At 36.0% G+C, this 27012-nt stretch overlaps 1 protein-coding gene across 3 annotated transcripts; it reads left to right on the top strand.

The window, feature by feature from the left end:
* On the top strand, nucleotides 2760-25975 carry DEPDC1 (DEP domain containing 1). Of its 3 annotated transcripts, none has more exons than XM_018045413.1 (12): nucleotides 2760-2901; nucleotides 5873-6138; nucleotides 8640-8796; nucleotides 9454-9572; nucleotides 9995-10125; nucleotides 11439-11486; nucleotides 14293-14433; nucleotides 16332-17183; nucleotides 17620-17792; nucleotides 20008-20184; nucleotides 21551-21736; nucleotides 22444-25975. In XM_018045413.1, the coding sequence occupies exons 1-12, from the start codon at nucleotides 2854-2856 to the stop codon at nucleotides 22582-22584; spliced, it is 2439 nt and encodes an 812-aa protein (XP_017900902.1). In that variant the 5' UTR covers nucleotides 2760-2853; the 3' UTR covers nucleotides 22585-25975. The 3 variants fall into 3 exon arrangements, with proteins under 3 accessions (XP_017900902.1, XP_017900897.1, XP_017900907.1); XM_018045408.1 differs by having other exon boundaries at nucleotides 20008-20193; XM_018045418.1 differs by lacking the exon at nucleotides 16332-17183.

Here is a 27012-nt window from a genome sequence, read left to right as displayed (position 1 = left end):
TCATCTTCTTTCATTCTGAAGGGAAACAGGAAACAAAAGAAAAAAGAAAACCCTAGAACAACGTGTCATAAAGCCAGATTTAAAAAATGGTTAACACTATTTTGCAATATCTATCACTGTACTTCTTTTCCTTAACACAATACAAAGCACAGTTGATTATTCCTATCCACTAAGAGCTTTCTGAAAATTCCAAACCATTGATCTGTTCAGAAAGATATGTATCTCCAACAAAATAATGCAATAGGTAACAAAATAATGCAACAGGTAAGTCAACTCTGCACATCATTATACTCAGTTCAGTTCAGTCACTCAGTCGTGTCCAACTCTTTGCGACCCCATGAATCGCAGCACGCCAGGCCTCCCTGTCCATCACCAACTCACAGAGTTTACTCAAATTCATGTCCATCAAGTCGGTGATGCCATCCAGCCATCTCATCCTCTGTCATCCCCTTCTCCTCCTGCCCCCAATCCCTCCCAGCATCAGAGTCTTTTCCAGTGAGTCAACTCTTTGCATCAAGTGGCCAAAGTATTGGAGTTTCAGCTTTAGCATCAGTCCTTCCAATGAACACCCAGGACTGATCTCCTTTAGAATGGACTGATTGGATCTCCTCGCAGTCCAAGGGACTCTCAAGTCTTCTCCAACACCACAGTTCAAAAGCATCAATTTTTCGGTGCTCAGGTTTCTTCACAGTCCAACTCTCACATCCAGACATGACCACTGGAAAAACCATAGCCTTGACTAGATGGACCTTTGTGGACAACGTAATGTCTCTGCTTTTGAATATGCTATCTAGGTTGGTCATAACTTTCCTTCCAAGGAGTAAGCGTCTTTTAATTTCATGACTGCAGTCACCATCTGCAGTGATTTTGGAGGCCCCAAAAATAAAGTCTGACACTGTTTCCACCATTTCCCGATCTATTTTCCATGAAGCGATGGGACCAGATGCCATGATCTTCATTTTCTGAATGTTGAGCTTTAAGCCAACTTTTTCATTCTCCTCCTTCACTTTCATCAAGAGGCTTTTTAGTTCCTCTTCACTTTCTGCCATAAGGGTGGTGAAATCTGCATGTCTGAGGTTATTGATATTTCTCCCAGCAATCTTGATTCCAACTTGTGCTTCTTCCAGTCCAGCGTTTCTCATGACGTACTCTGCATAGAAGTTAAATAAGCAGGGTGACAATATGCAGCCTTGACATACTCCTTTTCCTATTTGGAACCAGTCTGTTGTTCCATGTCCAGTTCTAACTGTTGCTTCCTGACCTGCATACAGGATTCTCAAGAGGCAGGTCAGGTGGTCTGGTATTCCCATCTCTTGAAGAATTTTCCACAGTTTATTATGATCCACACAGTCAAAGGCTTTGGCATAGTCAATAAAGCAGAAATAGATGTTCTTCTGGAACTCTCTTGCTTTTTCCATGATCCAGAGGATGTTGGCAATTTGATCTCTGGTTCCTCTGCCTTTTCTAAAATCAGCTTGAACATCTGGAAGTTCATGGTTCATGTATTTTTGAAGCCTGGCTTGGAGAATTTTGAGCATTACTTTACTAGCATGTGAGATGAGTGCAATTGTGCAGTAGTTTGAGCATTCTTTGGCATTGCCTTTCTTTGGGATTGGAATGAAAGTTGACCTTTTCCAGTCCTGTGGCCACTGCTGAGTTTTCCAAATTTGCTGGCATATTGAGTGCAGCACTTTGACAGCATCATCTTTTAGGATTTGAAATAGCTCAACTGGAATTCGGTCACCTCCACTAGCTTTGTTCATAGTGATGCTTTCTAAGGCCCACTTGACTTAACATTCCAGGATGTCTGGGTCTAGGTGAGTGATCACACCATCGTGTTCTCCCTTAAAATTTTTCCGTTATCACTCCTTTTTACTATAGTCTATCCTTTCAAATTGTCCTTTAACTTCCAAATTAATTCTTCCACGCCTTCAATTCACTCAGGTAATTTCTCAGTGTCTGAACTAAGGGACTCCCACCACCAAAACAGTTTCAAACTCGTGATAGAACGTTTATTAAAAGTACGAAGTCTGAGATATGCCAACAGGACCTGAGATTCTGAGCAAGTTCTGGGAACTTTAGTTTCTGTATATCCACGATTTAAATAAACCCAGGATTTTCGTGTGATGAGATAGATTTTAAGGGAAGCAATTTGGCAAGTTTTGCATCACGGGGGGGAGGGGGGGGTTGGGGGGCGGTTAGTGGGCGTTAACTCACATTCAGCACTGGGGAGGATGGAATTGTGGGGAATTGTGGTCCCTTATACCCAGAAAGCTTCCTAAAAGCAAAACCAAGCGGTCAGTCGGGCGAAAGCTACGCCCCAAGTTTGTTTCTCTTGCTAACCAACTGCCTGGGACCCTGCGGGACCAGGCAGAAAAGGCTTGTGTTTGTTCGTTTTTTCCTTTTCAAATTCCAAATTCCTTTAAGCCAAATGCTGGGCTCCAAACATCCTGTAGGGGAATAAACCGCCTCACCAATTCTGAGTGTGGAAGCATGACTCCGCCTCGCCAAGGACCGCAAGACAGATAAACAACTTCAGAGAAGCCAGGTGAGGTTAAGGAGCCGGTCTCACCCCGCTGGGAGGAAGATCAGCTTTTCTCAGCCAAGCCCGCCTGCACCGCAGCCTGGAGCGATTGTGTCCACAGCCCACGCCCCCTGCGGCTGGCCAGGGCGGTGCGTCACGTGGCCAGACAGCTCAGCCAATCAGCGCAGCCCTCGGCGGTATTCAAATCAACGGCGGGGCCGACGGTTGTGGGGATCTGTGTCGCCGCCCGGGAATCGGGGTCTGAGTGTCGCCTTCCGCTGCCATCCCGGGCACCGGGCGCTGAGGGACCCTTGGGCCCGGTGGGCGGAATGGAGAATCGGGATGTGCCTCCAGGCCCTTATCGGGCCACTAAGCTGGTAAGACAGCGCGAACGACGAGACTGGCCAGCGGAGTGATGGCCGGTTTTACGTGAAAAGGCTCATAGTTTTTCCTAGGGCGTAGGGATGGGCCCCAGAGCCCAGGAGATCGCTGAAGAGGCGGATGAGGGGAGTTCTCGGGTATCGCGGACCTTTGCGATACCGTTGGATACGCTTGTCCCCCTCCTTTGCTCCAGGCTCCCGGGGTAGGCGCATCGACCCAACTTCTTGAGCGACTCTGTTCTTGGTGTTTTCGGCGTCTCCTGGGATGACTTAGAATATTCTGAGTTTAGACGCTCCTCGCGCCAGATTTTCTACCCCCAGCAGGATTTTAGGGCAATTTAGAACGAGTTCCCGTGTTTTGTAGGATCAGATTGTGACAGCTTCATTTTCCGGTCCTGTGGAATTAAATACAGGATGTATCGACTGAATACAACTCAATAACAGCTATTTCTAATAGCTAAATCTCAGACTATTGTAAGTACCCATCAGGAGCCACTGTTGGTAGTCACAGGATTTGTACTTGCACACAGTGTCTTGTGTATTTGGATCGTCAGTCCACGAGGATACTGTGCCACTAGTTATGTGACATTAGGAGGATCACTTGTGTGAGCATCAGTTTCCCCACTGGTAAAGTAGAGCTGAGAGTTGTCCAGAGTAGATGTTACTGTAGGTGAAAGTGTGTTGTTATCTGTAGAATAACAGACAACTTATTCTCTGTATAAACTGCAGCTCAGTATAACTTTCTTGAATAACATGAAATGTGGAGGTGTATAAAGAAAAGAATACAGTTATTGTGTTTTCTTTCAGCCCTTAAATTTTGTGCTATGATGTTGGGACCACATAGGTTAGAGAAGTGGTAGCGTAACAAGTACTAACATAGTTGGATTTACAGATCAGATTTCTTCACCTCTGAAGTAGGATTTTTTTCAATTAAAAAGTTATATGTTCTGCTCTATCTGTACCACATCTTATTTACTCTTTCATCTGTCATGGAACATTTGAGTTGTTTCCATGTCCTGGCTATTGAATATAGTGTGGCAGTGAATATTGGAGTACATGTATCATTTTGAATTATGGTTTTCTCAGGGCATATGCCCAATGGTGAGATTGCTGGGTCATATGGTAGTTTTATTTTTAGTTTTTGAAGGAATCTCCATACTGTTCTCCACTTGGCTGTATCAGTTTATATTCCCACCAACAGTGCAAAAGGTTTTCTTTTCTCTACACCTTCGCCTGCATTGTTTGTAGATTTTTTTGATGATGGCCATTCTGATGGTTTGAGGTGATACCTTATTGTAGTTCTGATTTGCATTTCTCTAATAATTAGTGAAGTTGAGCATATTTTCATGTGTTCATGGGCCATCTCTATGTATTCTTCTCCAGGGGATCTTCCTGACCCAGGGATTGAACCTGGGTCTCCTGCATTGCAGGCAGATTGTTTACCACCTGAGCCACAAGGGAAACCCATTTTCACTGAGCGTATTTTCATGTGTTTATTGGCCGTCTGTATGTCTTCTTTGAAGAAATGTCTTTTTAGGCTTTCTACCCATTTTTTGACTTGGGTTGTTTGTTTTTTGATATTGAGCTCTATGAGCTGTCCGTGAGAGAAACAAATATTTTATATTAACCCATATGTGTAGAATCTAGAAAAAATGATACAGATGAAGCCTATTTCTGGAGCAGGAATAGAGACACAGACATAGAGAATGGAGGTGTGGACAAAGGGAGGGTGGGAAGAATTGGGAAATTAGGATTGACATACATATATATATATTATACACGTGAGCGTGCTCAGTCATGTCTAACCCTTTGCAACACCGTGGACTGCAGCCTGTCAGGTTTTGTCCATGGGATTCTCCAGGTAAGAATACTGGAGTACGTTGCCATTTCCTCCTCCAGGGGATCTTCCGGACCCAGGTATTGAACTTGCATCTCCTGCATTGGCAGGCAAATTCTTTTACCACTGAGCCACCTGGAAACCCAACTACCATGTGTAAAATAGATAGCTAATGGGAAGCTGCTGTATAACACAGGGAGCTCAGCTTGGTGCTGTGTTGACCTAGATGGGTGGTGTAGGGGACAGGGGAGGAAAGTCCAGGAGGGAGGAGATATATGCATACATACAGCTGATTCACTTCATTGTACAGCAGAAACTGACACAAGGTTGTAAAGCAATTGTACTCCCCAAAAAAACGTTTATCACCACCACCTTCTATACCACCACTCTTAGACCTACCACAAACCCAAAATTTTGGGTAATTTGAAAAAGATTTCTGAAAGTGTGGTTATCTTTTTAAAATGTAAATATATCACAGTGTCATTAAACAAACAATAGACTTAAATTTTAATTTACTCCATCTGTTATGTTCATTATTGGGATCTTCACTAGTAAATATATAAACTTTTTTTAATACTAAAGGTATTTTACCAGTAAAACTACTGCCTGCCATAAGTTTTGTTTGACGTGTTTAGTTATGAGTACAAGTTCTAGAGTTTTCAGGTGTGTGACCTTGGTCAAGTTATTAAATATCTCAGTGCTTCATATTCCATATCTGAAAATGGGATGATAATAGTACCCATTCATTGAATTGTGAGAATTAAAGTGAAGTAATGAATGCAATGCATAATGTCTGACACAAATGCTACTATCATATCATTAATATTAGTTGAAGTTGTAGAAACAGGAATAAATGCTTTCTCTGTTGAGGACTAAAGGCGGGCCCATTACAGTTCTCCATTATTCCTAGGTTTTCTAAGTAAGCTAATCAGCCAATGAAGTACTTTTAGTCAAAAACCATTACATAAAAATATTTTTGTAACACTGTAATTAATAATAAGAAATTAGTATGAGATGTAAAAAAATTTTAGCACAAATAAGACAAATGATTTCTTCATGAATTTCAATGATTTAATAATATGTGAAAGGAATGAGTGGATTTTTTAAACTTTTTTTTTTTTCATTTTGCAGTGGAATGAAATTACCACGTCTTTTCGAGTGGGAATGCCCCTAAGAAAACATAGGCAACACTTCAAAAAATATGGCAACTGTTTTACAGCAGGAGAAGCAGTGGACTGGCTTTATGACTTATTAAGAACTAATAGTAATTTTGGTCCTGAAGTTACAAGGCAACAGACTATCCAGCTATTGAGAAAATTTCTTAAGAATCATGTAATTGAAGATATCAAAGGCAAATGGGGGACAGAAAATCTTGATGACAACAGTCAGCTATTCAGGTATTAAACAAAGAAATAATTGCAAAACTGAATTACTTAACCATAAAGTTTCACTCTGCTTCTATTATATGGTTACTAAGACAGCAGCCTCTTTAAGAGAAGTAATATTTTCTTTAGAAAACTATTGCTCTTAGTTCAATTGAAACCACTTAGAAGTTAAAGTCCTTTAATTCCTGCACAATTCAAACCTTATAATGATAGATAGTATATATAATAAAATAGAAAGTTGTGAGGAAAGGAGGAGATACTGTAACTTCAACATCTTCTGAAAGCTCTATAACATGTGAAGGACAGAACATTATCAACATTTAGTTTCATAGATTTAAGAATTACAAATTCTCACAGGTTCTTGCTTTCAATAGACATAAATCTATATAATCTAAGAATACATGTGATGAGATAAATAATAGCAAGCTTATTTAATAACTAAAAAATGAAATATACCACAATTTGAAAAAAATAAGCATTTATCATGTACTAGCAGGCTTACTTTGGAGAAGGCAATGGCACCCCACTCCAGTACTCTTGCCTGGAAAATCCCATGGATGGAGAAGCCTGGTGGGCTGCCTTCTATGGGGTCACACAGAGTCGGACACGACTGAAGCGAATTAGCAGCAGCAGCAGCAGCCTTACTTTATGAGTTATGTGTTTTCCTTATTTAATACCTAGAATAGCTAAACAGAGTAGATATTAACTCATTTTTACAGGTGAAAAGGTGGAGACCATGCGTCAACAAATCTTATCCTTCAGTCTGAAATATGCTCATATACACATTCATCAGACTAGTGAATACATTTCTTCTCATGTCAGCTGTCTTGTAGCCCACCTTGAGGTCAAGAGACCTTTCTGACTCCCTTGGGTCTGCATAATTGAGTTCTCTCTCATGCACCCAGAGTTCTTGATTATATATCCCTTAAATTAGATCTTTGGATTCTAATACACATGCTTTTTTACTCTACAAAATTAGTACTTTTCAAATGAAATGTAGAAATAGATTTTTGCCTATATGTCAAAGATGATTTATGTCACACAAGTAAACTACAATAACAAATGTATAAATACTTTGTATAAAACTCTATAAATCTTTCCTCTCTGCACTACTCATTAGTCACCATTTGAGTTTCTCTGCTGCGCTCATCCTTTAGCTTTTATTGTCCTCAAGGTCCTAGGCTTGTCTATACTTCACCTCTCTCCCTAGACAATCTCCTACTGTGTCTCTGCTTTCATGCCATGTTTTAATGATTTTCAAGTCTCCAACCCAAATGTCGCTCCTGAGCTTTAGGACTCACTTTTTGCCTATTAGACAGGCGATTCACATATCATATAGCATATGAAATATCACTACCATCTCCTAAGCTAACTTTTGACCTCTTATATTCATATCTGAATGAGTGGCAGTCTTTCCTGTAGTTGCTTTCATTCTTTCCCTTCTCCTCTTTAAATATGATATAATTATCAAACCATGTATATCATGCTGCCTCAGTACTCTCTGATCTGTCTGCTTGTCTTCATGGTATTTTTTTCATTAGACTATTGTTCTCTCTTACCTGAAATTCTGCAAAACTCTTAATCTCCCTACCTCTAGGCCTTTTACAGTGATAATAAAACTATGAATTGGTTTAAGAAGTCTTGTTAAAATGTTAACCGTTGCATTTGTTGATGGTCACCTATGTGGATGTTATTTTATAAAAACACCTTGTACTTATTTGTATCTTTGAAATATTTTATATTAAATTGAAGGGAGGAAAAGCATTATAATCAAAAGGAACAACAGAGTTCTGAAAATTGAATGGTCACAAAGGATAGAAAATATATACAAATTAGATAATAAGAGAAATTTAGAAAATGTAACTTTCTAGAACTGTTTCATATGTAAGTCATACCTCTCCTAAAGAATTAGTCCTAATAATAACCCTGAATTATATAGGAATAAAGTTAAAATATACAGTTTACTCATGATATCAGGAAACTATTTTAAAAAATTAAAGGCTTAAGGAGAAAATTAATTTATGTAGAATATTCATTCCTTGATAAATTAAACCCAGTGTTTCTGAGTTATTTTTAAGATTTTTGTTGTTGGTCAGTTGCTAGGTCACGTCCAACTCTTTGAGACCCATGAACTGCAGCACACCAGGCTTCCCTGTCCTTCACTGTCTCCCAGATTTTGCTCAACCTCATGTCCATTGAGTTAGTGATGCTATCCAACTGTCTCATCCTCTGTCCCACTCCCCCCCACCACCCACCCTCAATCTTTCCCAGCATCAGGGTCTTTTCCAGTGAATCAGCTCTTTGCATCAGGTGGCCAAAGTATTGGAGCTTCAGCTTCAGCATTAGTCCTTCCAGTGAATATTCAGGGTTGAATTTCCTTAGGATTGAGTTTTTTGATCTCCTTGCAGTCCAAGGGACTCTCAAGAGTCTTCTCCCAGAACCACAATTGAAAAGATAAATAGGCACTAAAAGTTCATTACCTCACATTATTTAATTGCATATTCTTAAACCAGATTTCCTACAAGTTCTCCACTTAAAACTCTTCCACGAAGGCATCCAGAATTGAGAAAAAACAGCATAGAGAATTTTTCCAAAGATAAAGATAGTATTTTTAAATTGCGAAACTTATCTCGAAGAACTCCCAAAAAACATGGACTACATTTCTCTCAGGTAAAAACATCCTTTTTACTAATCACTTGTTTAAATATAATTACTGTGTGCTGAATAATATCAATGGAATAATTAAAAGTAAATGATTCTTTAAGATTTGAAGCCAATGCTTGGAATCACTTAGCTATATTATATTCTAAATGTATATATGTAAATTTGTTTGGAACTCAAATAATAATAAAAAGTGAGACATATTTGAAATACTATTTGTATAATTTAAGCCTACATTTTAAATTAATTTGACAGTAGTGGGGGCAGATACAAAACCAAAAGCTCTATTACAGTGCATGCTAAGGGCTAAATTGCTTCATTCATATCCAACTCTGCAATGTCATGGACTGTAGTCCACCAGGCTCCTCTGTCCATGAGATTCTCCAGGGAAGAATACTGGAGTGGGTTGCCATTTCCTTCTCCAGGAGATCTCCCCAATCCAGGGGTTGAGCCTGTGTCTCTTAAGTCTCCTGCACTGGCAGACAGTTTGTTTACAACTGGTACCACCTGGGAAGCCCCAAATACTATATTATTTCTTCAAGTGACACCTTTACAGCTCCACAGTAGACTGATAGTAATAGAATTACTATATGTTAGAAGTAGTATCAGTTCATTATTTCTAAAATTTGAGCATGTCATATTAAACCAAAGTAATTCTTTTTTCAGGAAAATGCAGAGAAAATGAACTGTGAAATAATTGATGAAGATCAAGAAAATTTCGCTGAAAACAGAGAAATAAGCCAGAAAGAAGTTGAAGAAGTTTGGAGATATGTTATTCTGATATAGTAAGCTAAAACTAAGCTGTAACCAAGTTCCTGGGGTGTTTAGGATGTTATTTTGTTATTTTCATCAATATGCTCAGTTGAAGAAGAGCAAATTAATTCTCAACACTTAGAATTTCACCTGTATATGTGTTTCATAATAAATACTTTTGTATTTATTGTTCTGGTAGAGTAGAAGTAGAATGGTTTGACTATGATTTGCTTTTTCTTTGACTCAAAGTTGTAGCTATAGTTTGGGGTCTATGTTGGAATCCTTCAAAGGTTATAAAGATAAATATACTTTAAAGTAGATACTAAATATAAGCCTTAGAGGTTTAAGAAAAATATTCTGAAATCTTTGTCTGTTTTCTATTCATACTCGCATATTTCTATTCCACCTATTTTATGGAGAAAAAAAAAAAGCTTGTATTCTTTCTTCTATTTAGCCTGCAAACCGTTCTAGGTGTATCCTCCCTAGAAGAAGTCATAAATCCCAAACAAGTAATTCCTCAGTATATAATGTACAACATGACCAATACAAGTAAACATGGAGTAGTTATACTGCAAGACAAATCAGGTTGGTATCAATAAAAGAAGTTGGAATCATTTTAAACTTGCTAAAAAAGGCTGCAGCTATAGTGAGGATAAAGAAAAACCAAAATATATAAAGTAGAATGCTTCAACTGAGAGAACATCAGGGAGACTACTGTTTTATCAGAGGTATTTTGGTAATCATGACAAAATAATTTTAAAATGAATATTATTCACAGTATTGTTTTAGCTCCTAAGGTGGATTCCTGCATGAATTTTTTTAATGACAGAGTAAACATCCAAAGAGTATGCAAATAAAATTGAAACTATTGTTTAACCACATTTTATTGAGGACCTACAATGTGCTGGGCATTGTGCTAAAGATTAGTGATGATTAAGAGAAAAATGGTCCATTCCTTTCTGGAGCTTACATGAGAAGTTACATACAGATTTAAAGGGGTCAAGACACATGCAAAACCAAAGTAACACAAAGTAAAATATAAGTCCAAACTTAAGAGCAGTATTTAAAAGAATACCGGCTTCATATTGTATGTATTTTATATAATGTATTGGTTTCAAATATAAAGAAAATCAGGGAAATCAAGCCAGTTGCATTGGAAAATTTACATTACAGGAAGTGTATTAATAAATTTACTCAAAATGTTGGCTCTTGTCTTTTTTCCTAATAATCAGTTGCTGGCTGTAGAATTAACTGACATGTATTACTTTGAGATTCTTTCTGTGGGCAAGAACTTTTGAGATTTTAATCATAAGGACAAAAAGTAAATGTTGAAAACTAGGAGCTATGTTGTATTTGTATGCAGCTTTGGATCAATCCCATCTTTCATTACCTGAAATAACTTGAGTATATGCTCTCATCTAAGTTTTCTATTCTTTATGACTATTAACTTTTCAAGTGAAATGTATGTGTGGTTTATGTGTTTGTGTCAAAAAACTGCAACACTTATGCATCATATTACACTTAGTGGCAATTGAAAGATTTTAAGCAAGCCTTGCTTTGAAATCACCTTAATAGTAAAATATAATATTTTAATTAATATATACTTTATTAATATATTTATATATTAATATATATTTCATTAATTATATTTATATATTTTATAAAATATAGCTTGTTTCTGTCATAGGTCTCACTCAAATCCGTAATATTCAAGAAGCATAGCTAACTTTTAAACTTGTATTTTAAAACCCTATATCTTATTAAATATGTAATCAATTTTAACTCTGGTAGTACATATACATATATATAAATATATGTATAATTATGTAGCAAGTGTGAAGTTTTAAATATACTGTTATAATAATTGTATAATTAAATGATATTAATTTTTTGTGTAGATGATCTTCCTCACTGGGTACTATCTGCCATGAAGTGCCTAGCAAATTGTAAGTAAACAAACGGTATATGTGTGATATGTGTATGTATTATATTGATAGTATTTAATAAGAACCAAGGGATTATTTTAATTCATGAAAGTCATGATAAAATTGAACTATATCATTTCTGTTGATGTTTAAATGAAGATCTAGTAGAACTGATTACCTTTCATTGCATGTGGATTGTATTATAGAGCACTTAACTTTTTCTGTGCAGATAATGATTTTATAATCCAAGCTAATCATTTATGACTCAGTTTTCATAGATCATAAAATCATAACCTAGAAGATCTCAAACAATTTTTAGATATAATCTACATCAATTGTCTCATGAGTCCAGGGAGTTCAAATAGCAACTTATAAATAAAGCAGCTGGTAAATATAAAGTTTCAATTAGAAATGAAGTCTCATAAAACCCACTTCATTCCCCTGGCCATTGTATGCAGCTTCAGCATTCAGATGTTTCATGATATACTTCTTCTCCATAGGATATATTAATGGGACTTTTATGTTTATCAAAAAGAATGATCTTCACTAAGTTAGATAATTTTTTAATGTTTTGTTCTTCAAGCTTTTTCCATACTGGTCAATGATGATTGACTTTTATAATTTAAGGCCCTGTTCAAGTACAAAACACTAATTGCTCTCAAAGTCAATTTTAAAAATGTGTGCAGAGGTGTATGCTTCTTAATCATCAAAAGTAAAATTATATTTTAATAATTATATTACAGAAGTAATTTTCTAGGTCTTATAAAATTTGTATTTTATTAATGTTCAAAATAAGTATATATTCCCTTATTGTCCACTGGGTGTCAATATGACAAAATAACAGAGTAGCAATAAAGTAAATAATATTAGATACAGAAAATTTCTATTTATCAAATCAAGGTAAAGATCTTGAACAGAAACATAAGCTTTTTGAAATTCTCTTTCTACCTTCCCCTACCTACCTGCCTTTCTCTCTCATACCTTGCCTCATAGTTAGCAACTCAGATAGCATACTTCCAGGGATTTCTCTGATACCTCATCTTTAGGGTTTTGTTTCTTTTGCTTCCCAGTCCATGTTATGCATTCAGTTCAGTTCAGTCGCTCAGTCGTGTCCGACTCTTTGCGACCCCATGAATCACAGCACGCCAGGCCTCCCTGTTCATCACCAACTCCCGGAGTTCACTCAGACTCATGTCCATCGAGTCAGTGATGCCATCCAGCCATCTCATCCTCTGTCGTCCCCTTCTCCTCCTGCCCCCAATCCCTCCCAGCATCAGAGTCTTTTCCAATGAGTCAACTCTTTGCATGAGGGTGGCCAAAGTACTGGAGTTTCAGCTTTAGCATCATTCCTTCCAAAGAAATCCCAGGGCTGATCTCCTTTAGAATGGACTGGTTGGATCTCCTTGCAGTCCCTTATTATGCACGTTATACATAAATGATACCAAAGATATAACTTACTGGATTCCAGTTTAACAACAATATGTCTAGCCAGAAGCAATATCAAGACTTTCATTTAACATGTTTGTTATTTATTCCCCCACAGTAATCCTGTGACCTACAAGAATCAGTGATCAATATACTATTCCCAATTTTTCTCTAGAAAAGAAAATTCAGGCTTTTTTTCTGATACATGAGGAGCTATATATTCAAACCTAGATTCTCTAACTGTAAATTTTATATGTTAATTCCAGTAAAGAATTTTCTATCTTAAAAAACTTGTAATGATTATCAAAATTTTTGTTCTACATATTAAGAATATATCTCATATCCTCCTTATAAAAACTATTTTGTTCCATATAAAGCCATCATTAGCCTTTAAACTATTAAGTGTGTATGTGTGTGTGTTACCTTGAAAGATAGTAGAGTAACTCTCAAATCTTAGTGCATAATATAGTCACTAGAGATACTCACCAAACTTTCAGGTTCAACTGATTGAATATGTCAGGATTTTTTTAAAAAAATCCTATCTCAGAAGATTCTTCTAGTGAAGATGCCCAGATCAGTATTTGGAAGCTACTAAGTTAGTGAACAAATAGCAAAAATTCTAGACCAATAATCCCTAGCTGCATTGGAATTCTGATAGATTCTGTACTGTATAGAAGAGATTATGCTTTTAATAGGCATATTGATGTGCATATCTCATGCCTTCACACTATCTGATTATGTTGTCCATGAACCGCACTTTAAATGCTGTTGAGTCTCAAGGTCCTATGACTTGCTGTTACAGAGCTCTGAGTTCTAATTTTAGCTTTGCCATCAAAGGCTCTTGAATCTTGAGCAAGTGGTTCTAAGCTTCAGTTTCTTCATCTATAACATGAGATCAGAATTTCCTGAGGAAAATACCAATAAGTAGGCATAATTATTTCAATAATGTTAAGCTAATTGAATAGCAATGTAATGACATTATTTAAATTCATTCAGAGTATGCTTTATATCAGGCAAAATTTAATCATGAAAATATAAATTTGCAAAAGATAATTTGAAAGAGTTATTTGCAATATCTAAATATTCTGTGCTATATAAAATGAATTGTGATAAAATTCCATTAAAATAAACTTCCCCAATGCTTTTAAAATATATTTCAAATTTTTCAGTCATACAAATATTAAAACTAAACAAAATATTAATAATTGCAGTGATTTCTAGTGAAAAGATAGTGTGAAGGCATGAGATATGCACAACCTTTTAAATTTTTGAATTATGACAGAATTTGTTGTTAAGCATAGATCCTTCATGAAATAAATACAGGCTTTAGGCTTTTTATAAGTGTCTTTAAAAATTATATTTAAAAGAAATAAATTTCACTATTTTTTTGCCTTCCACTTAGGGCCAAGAAGTAATGACATGAATAATCCAACTTATATTGGATTTGAGCGAGATGTATTCAGAACAATTGCAGATTATTTTCTAGATCTCCCTGAACCTCTACTTACCTTTGAATATTATGAATTATTTGTAAACATTTTGGGTATGTATAGATTTTTCCTTATTATTTAATTTATTTTACTGGTTTCCAAGTCCCCCATAATTTAAAGGATCTAAAAGTATAGATAAGTATGAAAGTGACAGGCTATAAATTATTTTAAAACTCAGAAATATTCTGGTTTCTGTTATGTTTTCAGTCATTCAGATATACCATTCTAACACCAACTCTCTACACCAATCACATCTTGCAATTCAGTTCATTTCTGAAACTACCCGGTTAACCCAGACCCCAAAAGTTGAGGGCAAAGTTTTTCAACTTGGATACTAACTACCCAGGACTAGCTTAGACCCCACAGATTAAGGGCTCAGTTCATCAAGACTGTCCTCACTTCATACAGGAGCTGCAAATGGGGTCCTCATGTTTCATAGCCCTTCTCCCTGACTCATTACCAAACCCAGGGATTCCCACAATCCCCGTGAGGTTTAATAATTCACTGTAATAGTTTTCAAAACTGTGGAAAGTGCTTTAACTAATGATCACCAGTTTATTATAAAGTATATAAGTCAGGAGTAGACAAGTGGAAGAGAGATATAGGGCAAGAAATGGGGGTAAGGGCTGTGCAGAGCTTCTAAGTTTTCTTCAGGAATGTCACTCTTCCAAGTTTGCCCATGTATTTACCAACTGGTAAGCTCCCATAGCTGTGTTGTTTCCATTTTAATTTAAGATTTCACTACATAGACATGGTTGATTAAATCATTGGTCATTGTTGATTAAGTTTGATCACCACCACCACCACCTACCCTACCACCCCCTCCAGGGAGGTATGCATGTGTGCATGCTAGGTCACTTAAGTCGTGTCTGACTCTTTGTGACACTGTGGGCTTTAGCTGCCCAGCTCCTATGTCCATGGGATTCTCCAGGAAAGAATACTGGAGTGAGCTGCCATGCCCTTCTCCAGGGAATGTTCCTGACCCAGGGATTAGACCCATGTCTCTTAAGTCTTCTACGTTGGCAAGTGGGTTCTTAACCACTTAGTGCCACCTGGGAAACACCAGAGTCAAGTGAAGTAAAAGTCGCTCAGTCATGTCCAACTCTGACCCCATGAGCTATACAGTCCCTGAAATTCTCCAGGCCAGGATACTGGACTGGGTAGCCATTCCCTTCTCCAGGAAATCTTCCCAACTCAGGGATCAAATCCAGGTCTCCTTGAGGTAGGACTGAAATTCCAACCTTCTAAGCAAGGCCAGCACTGGTGGTGGTTTAGTAGTTAAGTTGTGTCTGACTCTTACGACCATAGACTGTAGCCTGCCAGACTTCTTTCTCCATGGCGTTCTCCAGGCAAGAATACTGGAGTGGGTTGCCATTTCCTTCTCCAGGGGATCTTCCCAACCCAGAAACTGAACCCTGGTCTCCTGCATTGCAGGTAGATTCTTTACTCAACTTTACTCAGGCCAGCCCTAAGTCAACTCATTAGCATAAACTGAAGTGTGCTCAAATAGGCTCATGGTGAAGAATAAAAGGCTCCAATCACTCTGGAAATTCCTTAGGTTTTAGGAGCTATGTACCAGGTATCTGAGAGAAAGATCATATATATGTTTTCTTAAACTATAGTTGTCTTATAATTAAGAGCTTTCTAATACTTGTAGACTGAAAGTAGATATTTTTTAATGTATTTGACTCAATCCATTTAATTAGATTGTTGAAATAAATTTTAATATTATTTTCATCACAAGTTGGAAAACCTCTAGTCTTGCACTTTGTAACTGAATGTTGCATGTGTCCTATTTAAGTGGCTTCTGAATTAAGCAGCTGCTATTTGTACTATACTAACAATATATACTATAGTGATTCTTTATTTTTTTAATATTGCTATTGTTTTTGTTTTATTTTTGTCCACTATCATACAGTTGCATCTTAATTTTTGTTTCATTTCCTGGTAGTTGTTTGTGGCTACGTCACAGTTTCAGATAGACCCAGTGGGATACATAAAATCCAAGATGATCCACAGTCTTCAAAAATTCTTCATTTAAACAATCTGAATTCCTTCAAATCAACTGAGTGTCTTCTTCTCAGTCTTCTTCATAAAGACAAAACAAAAGAAGAATCAGATACTACTGAGAGACTGCAGATAAGTGATCAAGGATTTCAAGAAAAATATGCTAAGAAAATGCAGCTAGTTAATTTTAAAAACAGAAGAGCCAGTGCTAATGACATAATGGGAGGAAGTTGTCATAATTTAGTAGGCTTAAGTAGAATGCATGTTCTATCCTCTAACATCAAACCAAGGTGCTATTCATTAGAAGGAATTGTAGATTTACCAGGGAGTTCAAATAAAGAGGTCTCCAGTGTCTTCCATCAATCTGTTCTGAACATAGAAGGACAAAATAATAAGCAATCTTTAGAATCTGAGACCAAACAGGAATCCCTGATGAATCTTCATTCAGAGGAACGTATTCAAAAGCCATTCTCTGTTGGTTATAAGAGAACCTCTACTTTGACCATTCAAGACCAAGAGGAGTTATATAATGGAAAGTGCAAACCAAAACAGCTTTGTAGATCTCAGAGTTTACTTTTAAGAAGTAGTACAAAAAGGAATAGTTATATTAATATGCCAGTGGCTGAAATTATCATGAAACCAAATCTTGGACAAGGCAGCACCAGTGTGCAAACAGCTATGGAAGGTGAACTCGGAGAGTCTAGTACCACAATCAATAAAAGACTCTGCAAAAGCACAGTAGAACTTTCAGAAAACTCTTTACCTCCAGCTTCTTCTATGTTGACTGGCACACAAAGTAAGGTTGATGCTTTCAATGCATGTAATATTAATTTTTAGTGTTTACTAACCCAGTTTTGCTTACCTGGCTTTTCTTCTCTGAAATTGCTTAATTTTTTTCTCCAAAAGAAAAAATTCTTGTTGTATAAGACTTGTCATGGCATAACCAAGATTTATTCTACTTACCTAAAGCACTCCTTTTCTTTGCCTTAAATTTCATTTATTCTAAGTCAGTTTATAATTGGTGAAAGATTTTCAGTCCTTCATAATCCAGTGGGTTATGAAGAAAATAATGAGTACCTTACCATGTTTTTGAAGAATGTGTAAATTTCATGGAATAGTTAAAATATCAAAATATTATTTTGCCTTCCTTATATAATTGTATGCTGGTAGTATTAAAATGACTAGTGTCATTGATGATTTTTTTTTCCTGGGGGGTGACTTTGCTTTCCTAGGTTTGCTGCAACCTCATTTAGAGAGGGTTGCCATCGATGCACTGCAGTTATGTTGTTTGTTACTTCCCCCACCAAATCGTAGAAAGCTTCAACTTTTAATGCGCATGATTTCTCGAATGAGTCAAAATGTTGATATGCCCCAACTTCATGATGCAATGGGTACAAGATCACTGGTAAGTTGATTTCTTAAGGAAAGAATAAGTCTGAATCATAAACCACCACCACCACCACCATTCTCCCGTCCCCAGCAGAAAAAAAAAGATAGAAAACCAAACTAAGAGTACTATTCAAGTGATATCATGGTCTTGAAATCTAGATTCTTGAGTTTAAAAGACTTAAAAGTCTAACCTTCCCTAATGTACAGCGGAATGCACATTAATCCTTTATGCCCAGTCTTTTATACTTTCACATCTTGATCTTTGTATTGTCTAAGGACTTTGCCTCTTCATTCATTCTGTGTTACAATGAGTCAGACTGTCAGACCATATTATATTGCCTCATGCCAATTCTGTTTGGTGGGGAAAGAAAAGGAGATATAGGCACTGCTGAAAGCTGAAGGGCACTGTAACCCTTGAAATAGAGAATTAATGGGAAATTCATATGTAGTAAGTCAGAGTGTTTCAGATACTCTGGAAGTGGAAAAGTTGTATTTGATGTATTATGTGAATTAGGATGGCTTATCACTGTAGGCAGGAAGTTGGGAGAACTTCTGTGAAATAGTCTTGGGCTCCATATGAAGATGAGGGATGAGGCATTCATATGCAGATCCCCATTGGAAATGAACTCTTGAAATTGTACCTCTAATATGTCTTTCTCTGTTTCTCTCTTTCTCTGTCTGTCTCTCTGTCTATAAAGAACTGCCACTTCCTCAGAGCACAGCTTCAATTTACAGGATGTTCTTGTAGCAAGGACTCAAGAGCTAAGTTCCATTCTTCCACTCAGTAAGGACAGTTTTTTAATAATAACAGACCTAATATAAAGAGAAAAAATTGCACTCTAGTGATTGTGGCACCACTAAAAAGCATAGGCAAGTTTGTAGGGGAAGATATTTAGAGAGATATGAGTAGAAAGAAGATAATTTTGGTTTTACACTTTTACAGTTAGGTTATAGGACATCCAAGTGAAATTTATCCTACAGAGTGTTGGAAACCTGAGACTGGTGAAAAAAGATCAGGGCCGAAAGTACGTGTTTTGAAAAGTGGTAGTTGAAAGTATGGGAGTAAATGAGCTCTACAAAGCTGAGAAAAAAAAGAATAAAAATCTGAGGATTGAACCTTAGAAAAAGATAGGAAAAACCTGCCAGACGTGTAGAAATAAAACCAAAAATAGTTTAATAAATATGCTCAGCATCTATTATGTGCACAATACCTAAAATACAATTTTGTATTCAAATTATTTTAGAATGAAGTGTGTGTTTATATGTGCCTTATTAAATTAATCCCACAAAAACACAAATAGAATATATAACATATAAACACACGTGGTTACAAGGTTGGCACCATATATCTTTTGAAGCTGGAAAATAGTGTGTGCAAGGGTGCATGCATGTGTGTGTCTTATATTTGGTGGCTTATATGGATATAAATGAGAGTAAATTAGTTTTGAAACCTAAAATTTATCCCAGGATTTGAAGATCATCATGATGGAACCGAATAATACATACATTGTCTTTAAAGACTGATGGAATAGCATTAAAAACTATTTTCCAATTTCAAAAGATATATGGTGCCAACCTTGTAACCACGTGTGTTTATATGTGGTATATTCTCCTATTTGTGTTTTTGTGGGATCAATTTTATAAGTCACTCTTCTCTAACAGTCCTTGTGCTGTGCTGCGCTTAGTCATGTCTGACTGTTTACAACCCTGGGGACTGTAACTTGCCAGGCTCCTCTGTCCAGAGCGATTCTCCAGGCAAGATACTGGAATGGGTTGCCATGCCCTCCTCCAAGGGATATTCCGAACCCAGGTGTCCCACATTGCAGGCAGATTCTTTACCATCTGAGCCACCAGGGAAGCCCAAGAATACTGGAGTCGGTAGCCTATCCCTTCCTGCCTTCTCCAGGGGAACTTCCCAACTTAGGGGCACCATATTTATGAGGTATTAATGGAATCTATGTATTTACTAATAAAATTGTGACAAAGTTAAAAAGCTAAGTCTTCTGTGGTCGTTTGGAATTTATATTAAGGAATTACTTAACAAGTACTAAAATAAAAGGAATTGGCATTTTATTCTTTCTAATGTTATGTTATTGTCCTCATTTTTTAAGCTGAAGTTGGCTTATCACTTTATCTCAAACTGTTAGCATAATGCTACCTAGAATTTACTGATACTCTAATTTATATAAAACCTTAAGCTTTTGAATTCACGTCTTTTATTATGTTTCTAGATGATACACACTTTTTCTCGGAGTGTGTTACGCTGTGCTGAAGAAGTAGATCTTGATGAGCTTCTTGCTGCAAGATTAGTATCTTTCTTGATGGATCATCAACAGGAAATTCTTCAAGTGCCTTCTTACCTGCAGGCTGCAGTAGAGAAACATCTTGACTACTTAAGAAAGGGCCATGTATGTATTGTAAGTCTTAAAATTCTTTGCATTAATCTATTGCAAGTGTCAAACTCATCTCAAACTAGCCTTATCAAAAAGGGAAACTATTTCAGCCCACGTAAATAACCTCCAAAAGTCAGGAATATAGATAGAATATGGAGATTCAAATAGCCAGAGGACTCTTTTCCATCCCTTCATCTCTTATTTCCATTTCAGTCCTGTAGTTGAAAACTGGCTCCTTCACATGATGTGATATGGTTGATTAAAGTGAAAGTCACTCAGTCGTGTCTGACTCTTTGTGACCCCATGGACTATATAGTCCATGGAATTCTCCCTTCTCCAGGGGATCTTCCCAAACCAGGGATCAAACCCAGGTCTCCCACATTGCAGGTGGATTCTTTACCAGCTGAGCCACAAGGGAAGCCCAAGAATACTGGAGTAGGTAGCCTATCCCTTCTCCAGTGGATCTTCCTGACCCAGGAATCGAACCAGGGTCTCCTGCATTGCAGGCAGATTCTTTACCAAGTGAGCTATGAGGGAAGCCCTATGGTCCATTAAAGCTCTTTACATTCCATGGGGAAAAAGAGCCATTCCTTCACCTTTGATTTGAAAAGTTACTGGTATGGACTCATATTGGCCCAATCTAGGTTAAATGCACATTTTTTAAGTGGTTGAGGGTGAGCGAGTTGGAGAGAGGGCCATACTCTGAGTGACTCTACATAGATTAGAGAATAGTCTGTTATTCAAAAAAGTAAGGATAGTTGGGAGTAGAATGGAAAGGAGAAAAGGAATCTAAGCAGCCAGAAACAACACATCTGTTCTATTCAGTCTTTGACTGCCCAGCATATATACTCATGTTTCTTCCTACGCATACCATTCTAATGTTGCCATGACTTACCATAATTATAACTATCACCTACAATTTCTTTCTCTTGTCTACAGATGTTAGAGGCCCTGCCCATATTCTTACACCTCAGAAATCGTAGATGAACACTCACTATTTCAAAACATTAGTGTTTTAAGATGAATTAAAATATCATGTTGATTGTTACTGTTTCATAGTTAAAAGGATAAAATCTATAGTTAATGGTACTAATGATGATTTTACATTATCAATATCTTATGTACATCCCCATTTTATGGATGAGACAAATCAAGACAAGTTTAAATAACTTGCTGATGGTTATAAAGCTGTAGTAGGTTGTAGGACTGGGAGTAAGACTCTACTGACTTATTGCTTCTCTGCTGCATAATACAGTTTTCTTAAAATGTTGCATGTTTGGTGGCAAAATAATATGAACAAAATTCCATTGAAAGAATCATTTACCAAATAGGAACATGACCTGAATTAATAGATTTGACTGTATCATTTTGTTCTTTACAGATTAAAAATCCTGGAGATGGAGTGATTGCTCCTCTGCCAACGTATTCATACTGTAAGCAGATCAGTCCTCAGGAGTTTGATGAACAGAAAGTTTCTACCTCTCAAGCTGCAATTGCAGAACTTTTAGAGAATATTATTAAAAATAAGAGTTTGCCTCTAAAGGAGAAAAGGAGAAAACTAAAACAGGTAAGAAATTGAATAATTTCCTAATCATAAATATTTCTAAGATGCTATTGCTGTTTGTTATTTAAAAGCATTTAGAATCTAATTTCTTATTTTAATATTTTGAATTTTAAATATATATATATAACTTACGTATTTCTACCTCCTTGGTTTTACTCTGTCCTGAAATTAATAATAACAATAATAGCATATACTCTCCTTTATGTCAAGTATTTTGTATTTATAGCATGGAAAACGCTATATTTGTATTTATACCTTAGGAAAATAATTATAAACTTTAGATTATAATATGTAAATTTTAGTGACTCATCATTGCCATTTAGAATTTTTAGCTCTATATCAAAGCACTGTAGCCACATGATTCTAGCATGTCCAATTCCAGATCTGAAACACTCAAAGAAATATGAAATATACCAAGTAGATCCCAGTGACCTTCATGGTGTTACCAATGAGAAGAAAGAACATCTGGAATTTAGCAGAATTAATATCAGAAGAGAATCCTAGAGCATTAATGCTAACTGGGCTCCAAGAAATATTACAAGATACCTTTCATATGTGAGAAAGTGAAGGGAGAAGCAAGGATAAAGTAAAAGGATACTTATCAAATACATATTTGAGAGGAGCACGGAATCCTTATAAAATCTTGACCAGTGGCTTCAGCTTGGATAATAATGTTAAATATCCTCTAATTGTTCAACCCCATTTTTAAGTTTCAGAAGGAATATCCCTTAATATATCAGAAAAGATTTCCAACCTCTGAAAGTGAAGCAGTACTTTTCGGTGACAAACCTACAATCAAGCAACCAATGCTATTTTTAAGAAAACCAAAGTTTCGTAGTTTAAGATACTAATTGAATTGAAAATTATGTACTACTTCTAGAACTTTGGTAAGTGAAGCCATATGTAAGAATTCAGGTACTAAAAAGGAAGTCTATTTATTAATAAAGTTGTTTGGTTTTTTTTAATAAAACATTATATAAGGAGGTGCCAAATAGTTTTTATCATTGTGAAGCTGCTGAGAAACTAGTAGACCTTAACTGAGAGCAAATAACAGTAGATGATACCAGGTATTTTAACCAGAAATGATCTGTTGTTTTTTATACAGCTATCTGGAAAATTTATCATGATGTGTGCTAAAACTATATTTACTTGAATTTTGAAAACTGACATTTGCTCATCAAGATTAAGCTGTAATTCTGTTTAAAAAAAAAAACTTATCTGCACATGCTTATGGATGTCACTTAAAGAACTAGTTGTTTTAGTTGTTTATAATTACTTTTGTTTCTAAGTGTAAGAATGTGAAGAATATTTGGAAACTTGATGAATTAATTTTCATCTACTAAATATTGCACTCATATATTCTTTTTCTACTTTTGATCTATTTATGTATCTATGTGGTTTTAAAATATGTATATATAAGACTTTGGTTTGCCTTTAATGTTTACCCCAACTGCTTCAGACATTCATTTTTTTCCAGTAAATATCTTTTGCATTCTAATTGTCAGGAATCCCCAAGAAGGTAGAGATATGAAAGAAGTAGAAAGCAGTCATATATTCATTTAAAAGATATTTATTTAGCAACTGCTATATGCCTTTCATTCTTCAAGATGTGGGGAGAAAATGATGAATAAAACGGAAAACCTCTTCCCCTAAAATATTTTCTAATCAAGGAAAATATACCTATTATATATTTAAAATAATAGTACACCCCCTGAAATCAAGTCATGAGGATTCATTCCTACTGAAGACTAGCCTTTTTAATGATGAAACAGTTCTCTACTGCTGCTGCTGCTACTGCTAAGTCGCTTTAGTCGTGTCCGACTCTGTGCGACCCCATAGACGGCAGCCCATTAGGCTCCCCCGTCCCTGGGATTCTCCAGGCAAGAACACTGGAGAGGGTTGCCATTTCCTTCTCCAATGCATGAAAGTGAAAAGTGAAACTAGTGTTTTTTAAATTGGTGCATATTAGAAGCACCAGGAGAGTTTTAAAATAAAAAATGCTCAGGCCCTACCTTATATTAATTAAATCAAAATTTTAACGGATAGCATATAGGCCTCAGTATTTTTTAAACTCTCCAGGTGAATCCAGTATTCAGCCAACTTTGAGAATCAGTGCCCTGAATACTTTGCATAAATAAAATGTCAAACTGGGATCACATTGGCTTTATTATTTCATGGAAGAAAATCCCAAGTGTAAGTTCCTGTCATCTTAATAGAAGGTTCTCCAAATTTCTGCTTGACCAACAGTACAAACTTGAAGCAATTTTTCTTCTCAATTTTTCTGAAGATTATTTAATATCTATTTGGTAAGTGTAAAGATATACATACTGACTGGGATGTAATAGACGCTTATTGTTCAATGACTGTTTTGATTTCTCAGTGTAATGTCATACAGTAAAATGACAATGTTCCATTTGAGATTATTATTTTTATTAAAAATAGGAACAGAAAATAATATATCTTTTGCCCAGAAACCTTAGCTAAAAATATTGAACCAAATTAGAATTCTTCCCAAGGTGTTTGTAGACTCAAAAATTTGTTTAAAGGTGTGTACTAGTGTGAATTATGTTGTGTATTGTGATAAAAACTATTGTGGGTTTTGTAACAATTTAATTTTATATTTATTGATTGATATTAAGTATATAAATACTATAAAGGCATAGTAAACTTTCATTTCCATTAGTGTGCATTCAATTGAGGTTAAAGAGTACATGATATAACACTTTAATAATGTGAACTCTGAAGTCAGATTTGAATCATACTGTGCTGTTTACTGTGTAACCACAGACAAGTTGTTTAACTTCTCTAAATCCCAGTTTTCTCTTATCTGTATGATAAAAATTATAATAGTACATGTCTATTAGGATGTGAGCATTAAATACAATAATGCATGACAGGAGTGTTTAGCACAGTATCTAGCATAAAATAGGCACTCTAAAATATTAGAAATTAATACTAGAAACACCTAGAATTATAGCACTAGAAGAGATTGTAGGAAAAAATAGAGTCCTCTCAATTGCTTTGAGCAGAAGGGAAGGAACCAAAACAAAATTGTGAACAATTTCTTGTTAAACTTATTTGTAGTGTGTGTCTTATTAAACTATTTTTAGTTATGAAAGAAAGCTTCTGATTGTACATACTAGTTGAAAATATTTGGTCTAGTATAAAGAGAAAGAAAACGTTAATGTCTTCAGAAGCAATCATTGAATATGTGAAAGCATACAGGATACATTACACAAGTAGAATGCTTAGCCTTTGACTGGAATGTGCACAGATACCATTGTATCAGGGGGAAAAAAGAGTCTTTAATTTCAAATATTGATGGGTTGGTTTGATGTTAAATGCTTATAGAAAAGATTTTAAAATTAAAAAAATAAAAAACTAAAAAAAAAAAATTAAATAAAAAAATTTAAAAAAAAGAAAAGAAAGTTTCTTCTAATACTTTTACTTTCTTGGGAAAAAATAATCAAAATCAGCCCTTGAAAGTAAAGCATTTGGGGGAAGATGTTGCAAATTTCAGGGAAGAGGATATGAAATGGTCTAGCAAATCTGTTGGAACACATAGGAAATTTTATTTCTGATGCCAAAAGTTATCGCCACCAAGCATTCCCACTAGCTTCTGCTAATTGCTGTCATTTAGTGATCCACACTTCTCATATACTATCTAGTTAATCTATACTCAGTAGTGGAAAGTACAAAGAATTTCCTACTGACTAGCTTTCTGTCCTTGGAAAGTCTAAACTCTTAGTTTCCTCATCCATAAAATATGAATAATAACATCTACTTAACCAAGTTGTAAGGATAATTAAAAGAGGCAATGTAATGTATTTAAATCTTGAACTTATTAGCAAGCCTAAGCTCAATTTCTAGGTCCTTTCCTCTTATATTGAATTTAATAAAGTTTCTGCTGATTGAAACTTTCCTTCCAATCTCTGTCCTCATATCTCACAATATATTTTCTGTTCTCTTCTATCAGTGGTGATATTTTTACTTCATGTTTGGAAGAATTAAAAATAGTTCCAGAATTTTATATACCTGCAGCCTGTTGCCTCTCCAACAGATATATCTCCCTTTGATTTTGAAGGTAAAGCACATGTGTGTGCATGTGGTATTACTGTTGAAACTTCTAGAAGAGAAATGAAGGATTGTGGTTTTAACATTAAACTCTAAATTTAAGGAAATAAAGTCAGTTCACTGGAATAAAATTCACAGTTCTAAATACAATAAAGTATACCAACTTTATCCTATAGAATCTTTTATTAACTCAGGATTAACTTAGCTTTTGTATTAACTAAGAATCTTATTTTCTTAAGAACTAGGGGGAAAAATACATAGAATAGCTGTTTTTAATCTCTCCAGAAAACCTCCCAGGATGTGTACTGAGGAAATGCAGAATGTATAAGACATTTGAAAATAGTCTTGACTTTTGCTCATTATGAAAACAACTTTCATATCATTAATTGGTCTAACTTATCCTTCCATAAGCAACTGGGAAACCAAGTATTGAGTTGGCCAAAACTTTCTTTTAAGTTTTTCCATAACATCTTACGAAAAGCCCAGACAAGGTTTTTGGCCAGCCCAATGTATGAAGCAACTGTTAATAGATACCAACTAAAGGTAATAAAAGACTGATTCCTCAGAAAATGAAAACAAAGGAGGTAAGCCCTATGTATGTGTGCATAGTCACATCCACCTCTGTCCATGGAATTTTTCAGGCAAGAATACTGGAGTGAGTTGCCATTTCCTCCTCCAGTGGATCTTCCCAACCCAGGGATCAAACCTGTATCTCTTGTATCTTCTTCATTGGTAGGCAAGTTCTTTACCAGCTGAGCCACAGGAGAATCCCTATGATTGTCTCAAGATTACTGCCTCCAGGCAGCTGCCAGGCCACAGTGCAGGGAGGGACAGCCAAAATAAAGCTCAGCGTTTCGGTGCGTTCAGTAGCTAGAGATCAGAGGATGAGTGAGGAAGCTATTAAAAAATACAGAAGACAAAAAGTTAAAGAAAAAAAAACTCTTCAGAGATCTGCAGTAGTTGAAAGGTTTTATTGAGTACTAATTGGCGTTGGACAGGGTGAAGTAAATCAGTTGAGTACTTAAAAAGGGGTTTGGGGGACAAAGAAAGAATGGAATGAAAAGCAGTAAACCAAACAATCTCAGTACCTCACAGATCTGGGAATACATATTCCCATCTGTCAAAGTATAGAGAACCTCTAATACTTGGGGCATTGGGTAGCATCTTCAGAAGAGTTGCACTTCAATAGTGGGCCAAATTAGCGC

This window comes from Capra hircus, chromosome 3 (genome assembly GCF_001704415.2).
Source record: "Capra hircus breed San Clemente chromosome 3, ASM170441v1, whole genome shotgun sequence".
NCBI classification, from domain to species: domain Eukaryota; kingdom Metazoa; phylum Chordata; class Mammalia; order Artiodactyla; family Bovidae; genus Capra; species Capra hircus.
The sequence above is the reverse complement of the archived record's forward strand: the minus strand, read 5'-3'. Positions and strand labels throughout refer to the sequence as shown.

What these genes read in the sequence shown, in the direction of transcription:
- DEPDC1 (XM_018045408.1), top strand. Translation starts at nt 2,854, where the DNA reads ATGGAGAATCGGGATGTGCCTCCAGGCCCTTATCGGGCCACTAAGCTG. An exon ending in GACAACAGTCAGCTATTCAG is followed by an intron (nt 6,139 to 8,639) that starts GTATTAAACAAA and finishes TTCTTAAACCAG; the next exon opens with ATTTCCTACAAGTTCTCCAC. An exon ending in GAAAGGGCCATGTATGTATT is followed by an intron (nt 20,194 to 21,550) that starts GTAAGTCTTAAA and finishes TGTTCTTTACAG; the next exon opens with ATTAAAAATCCTGGAGATGG.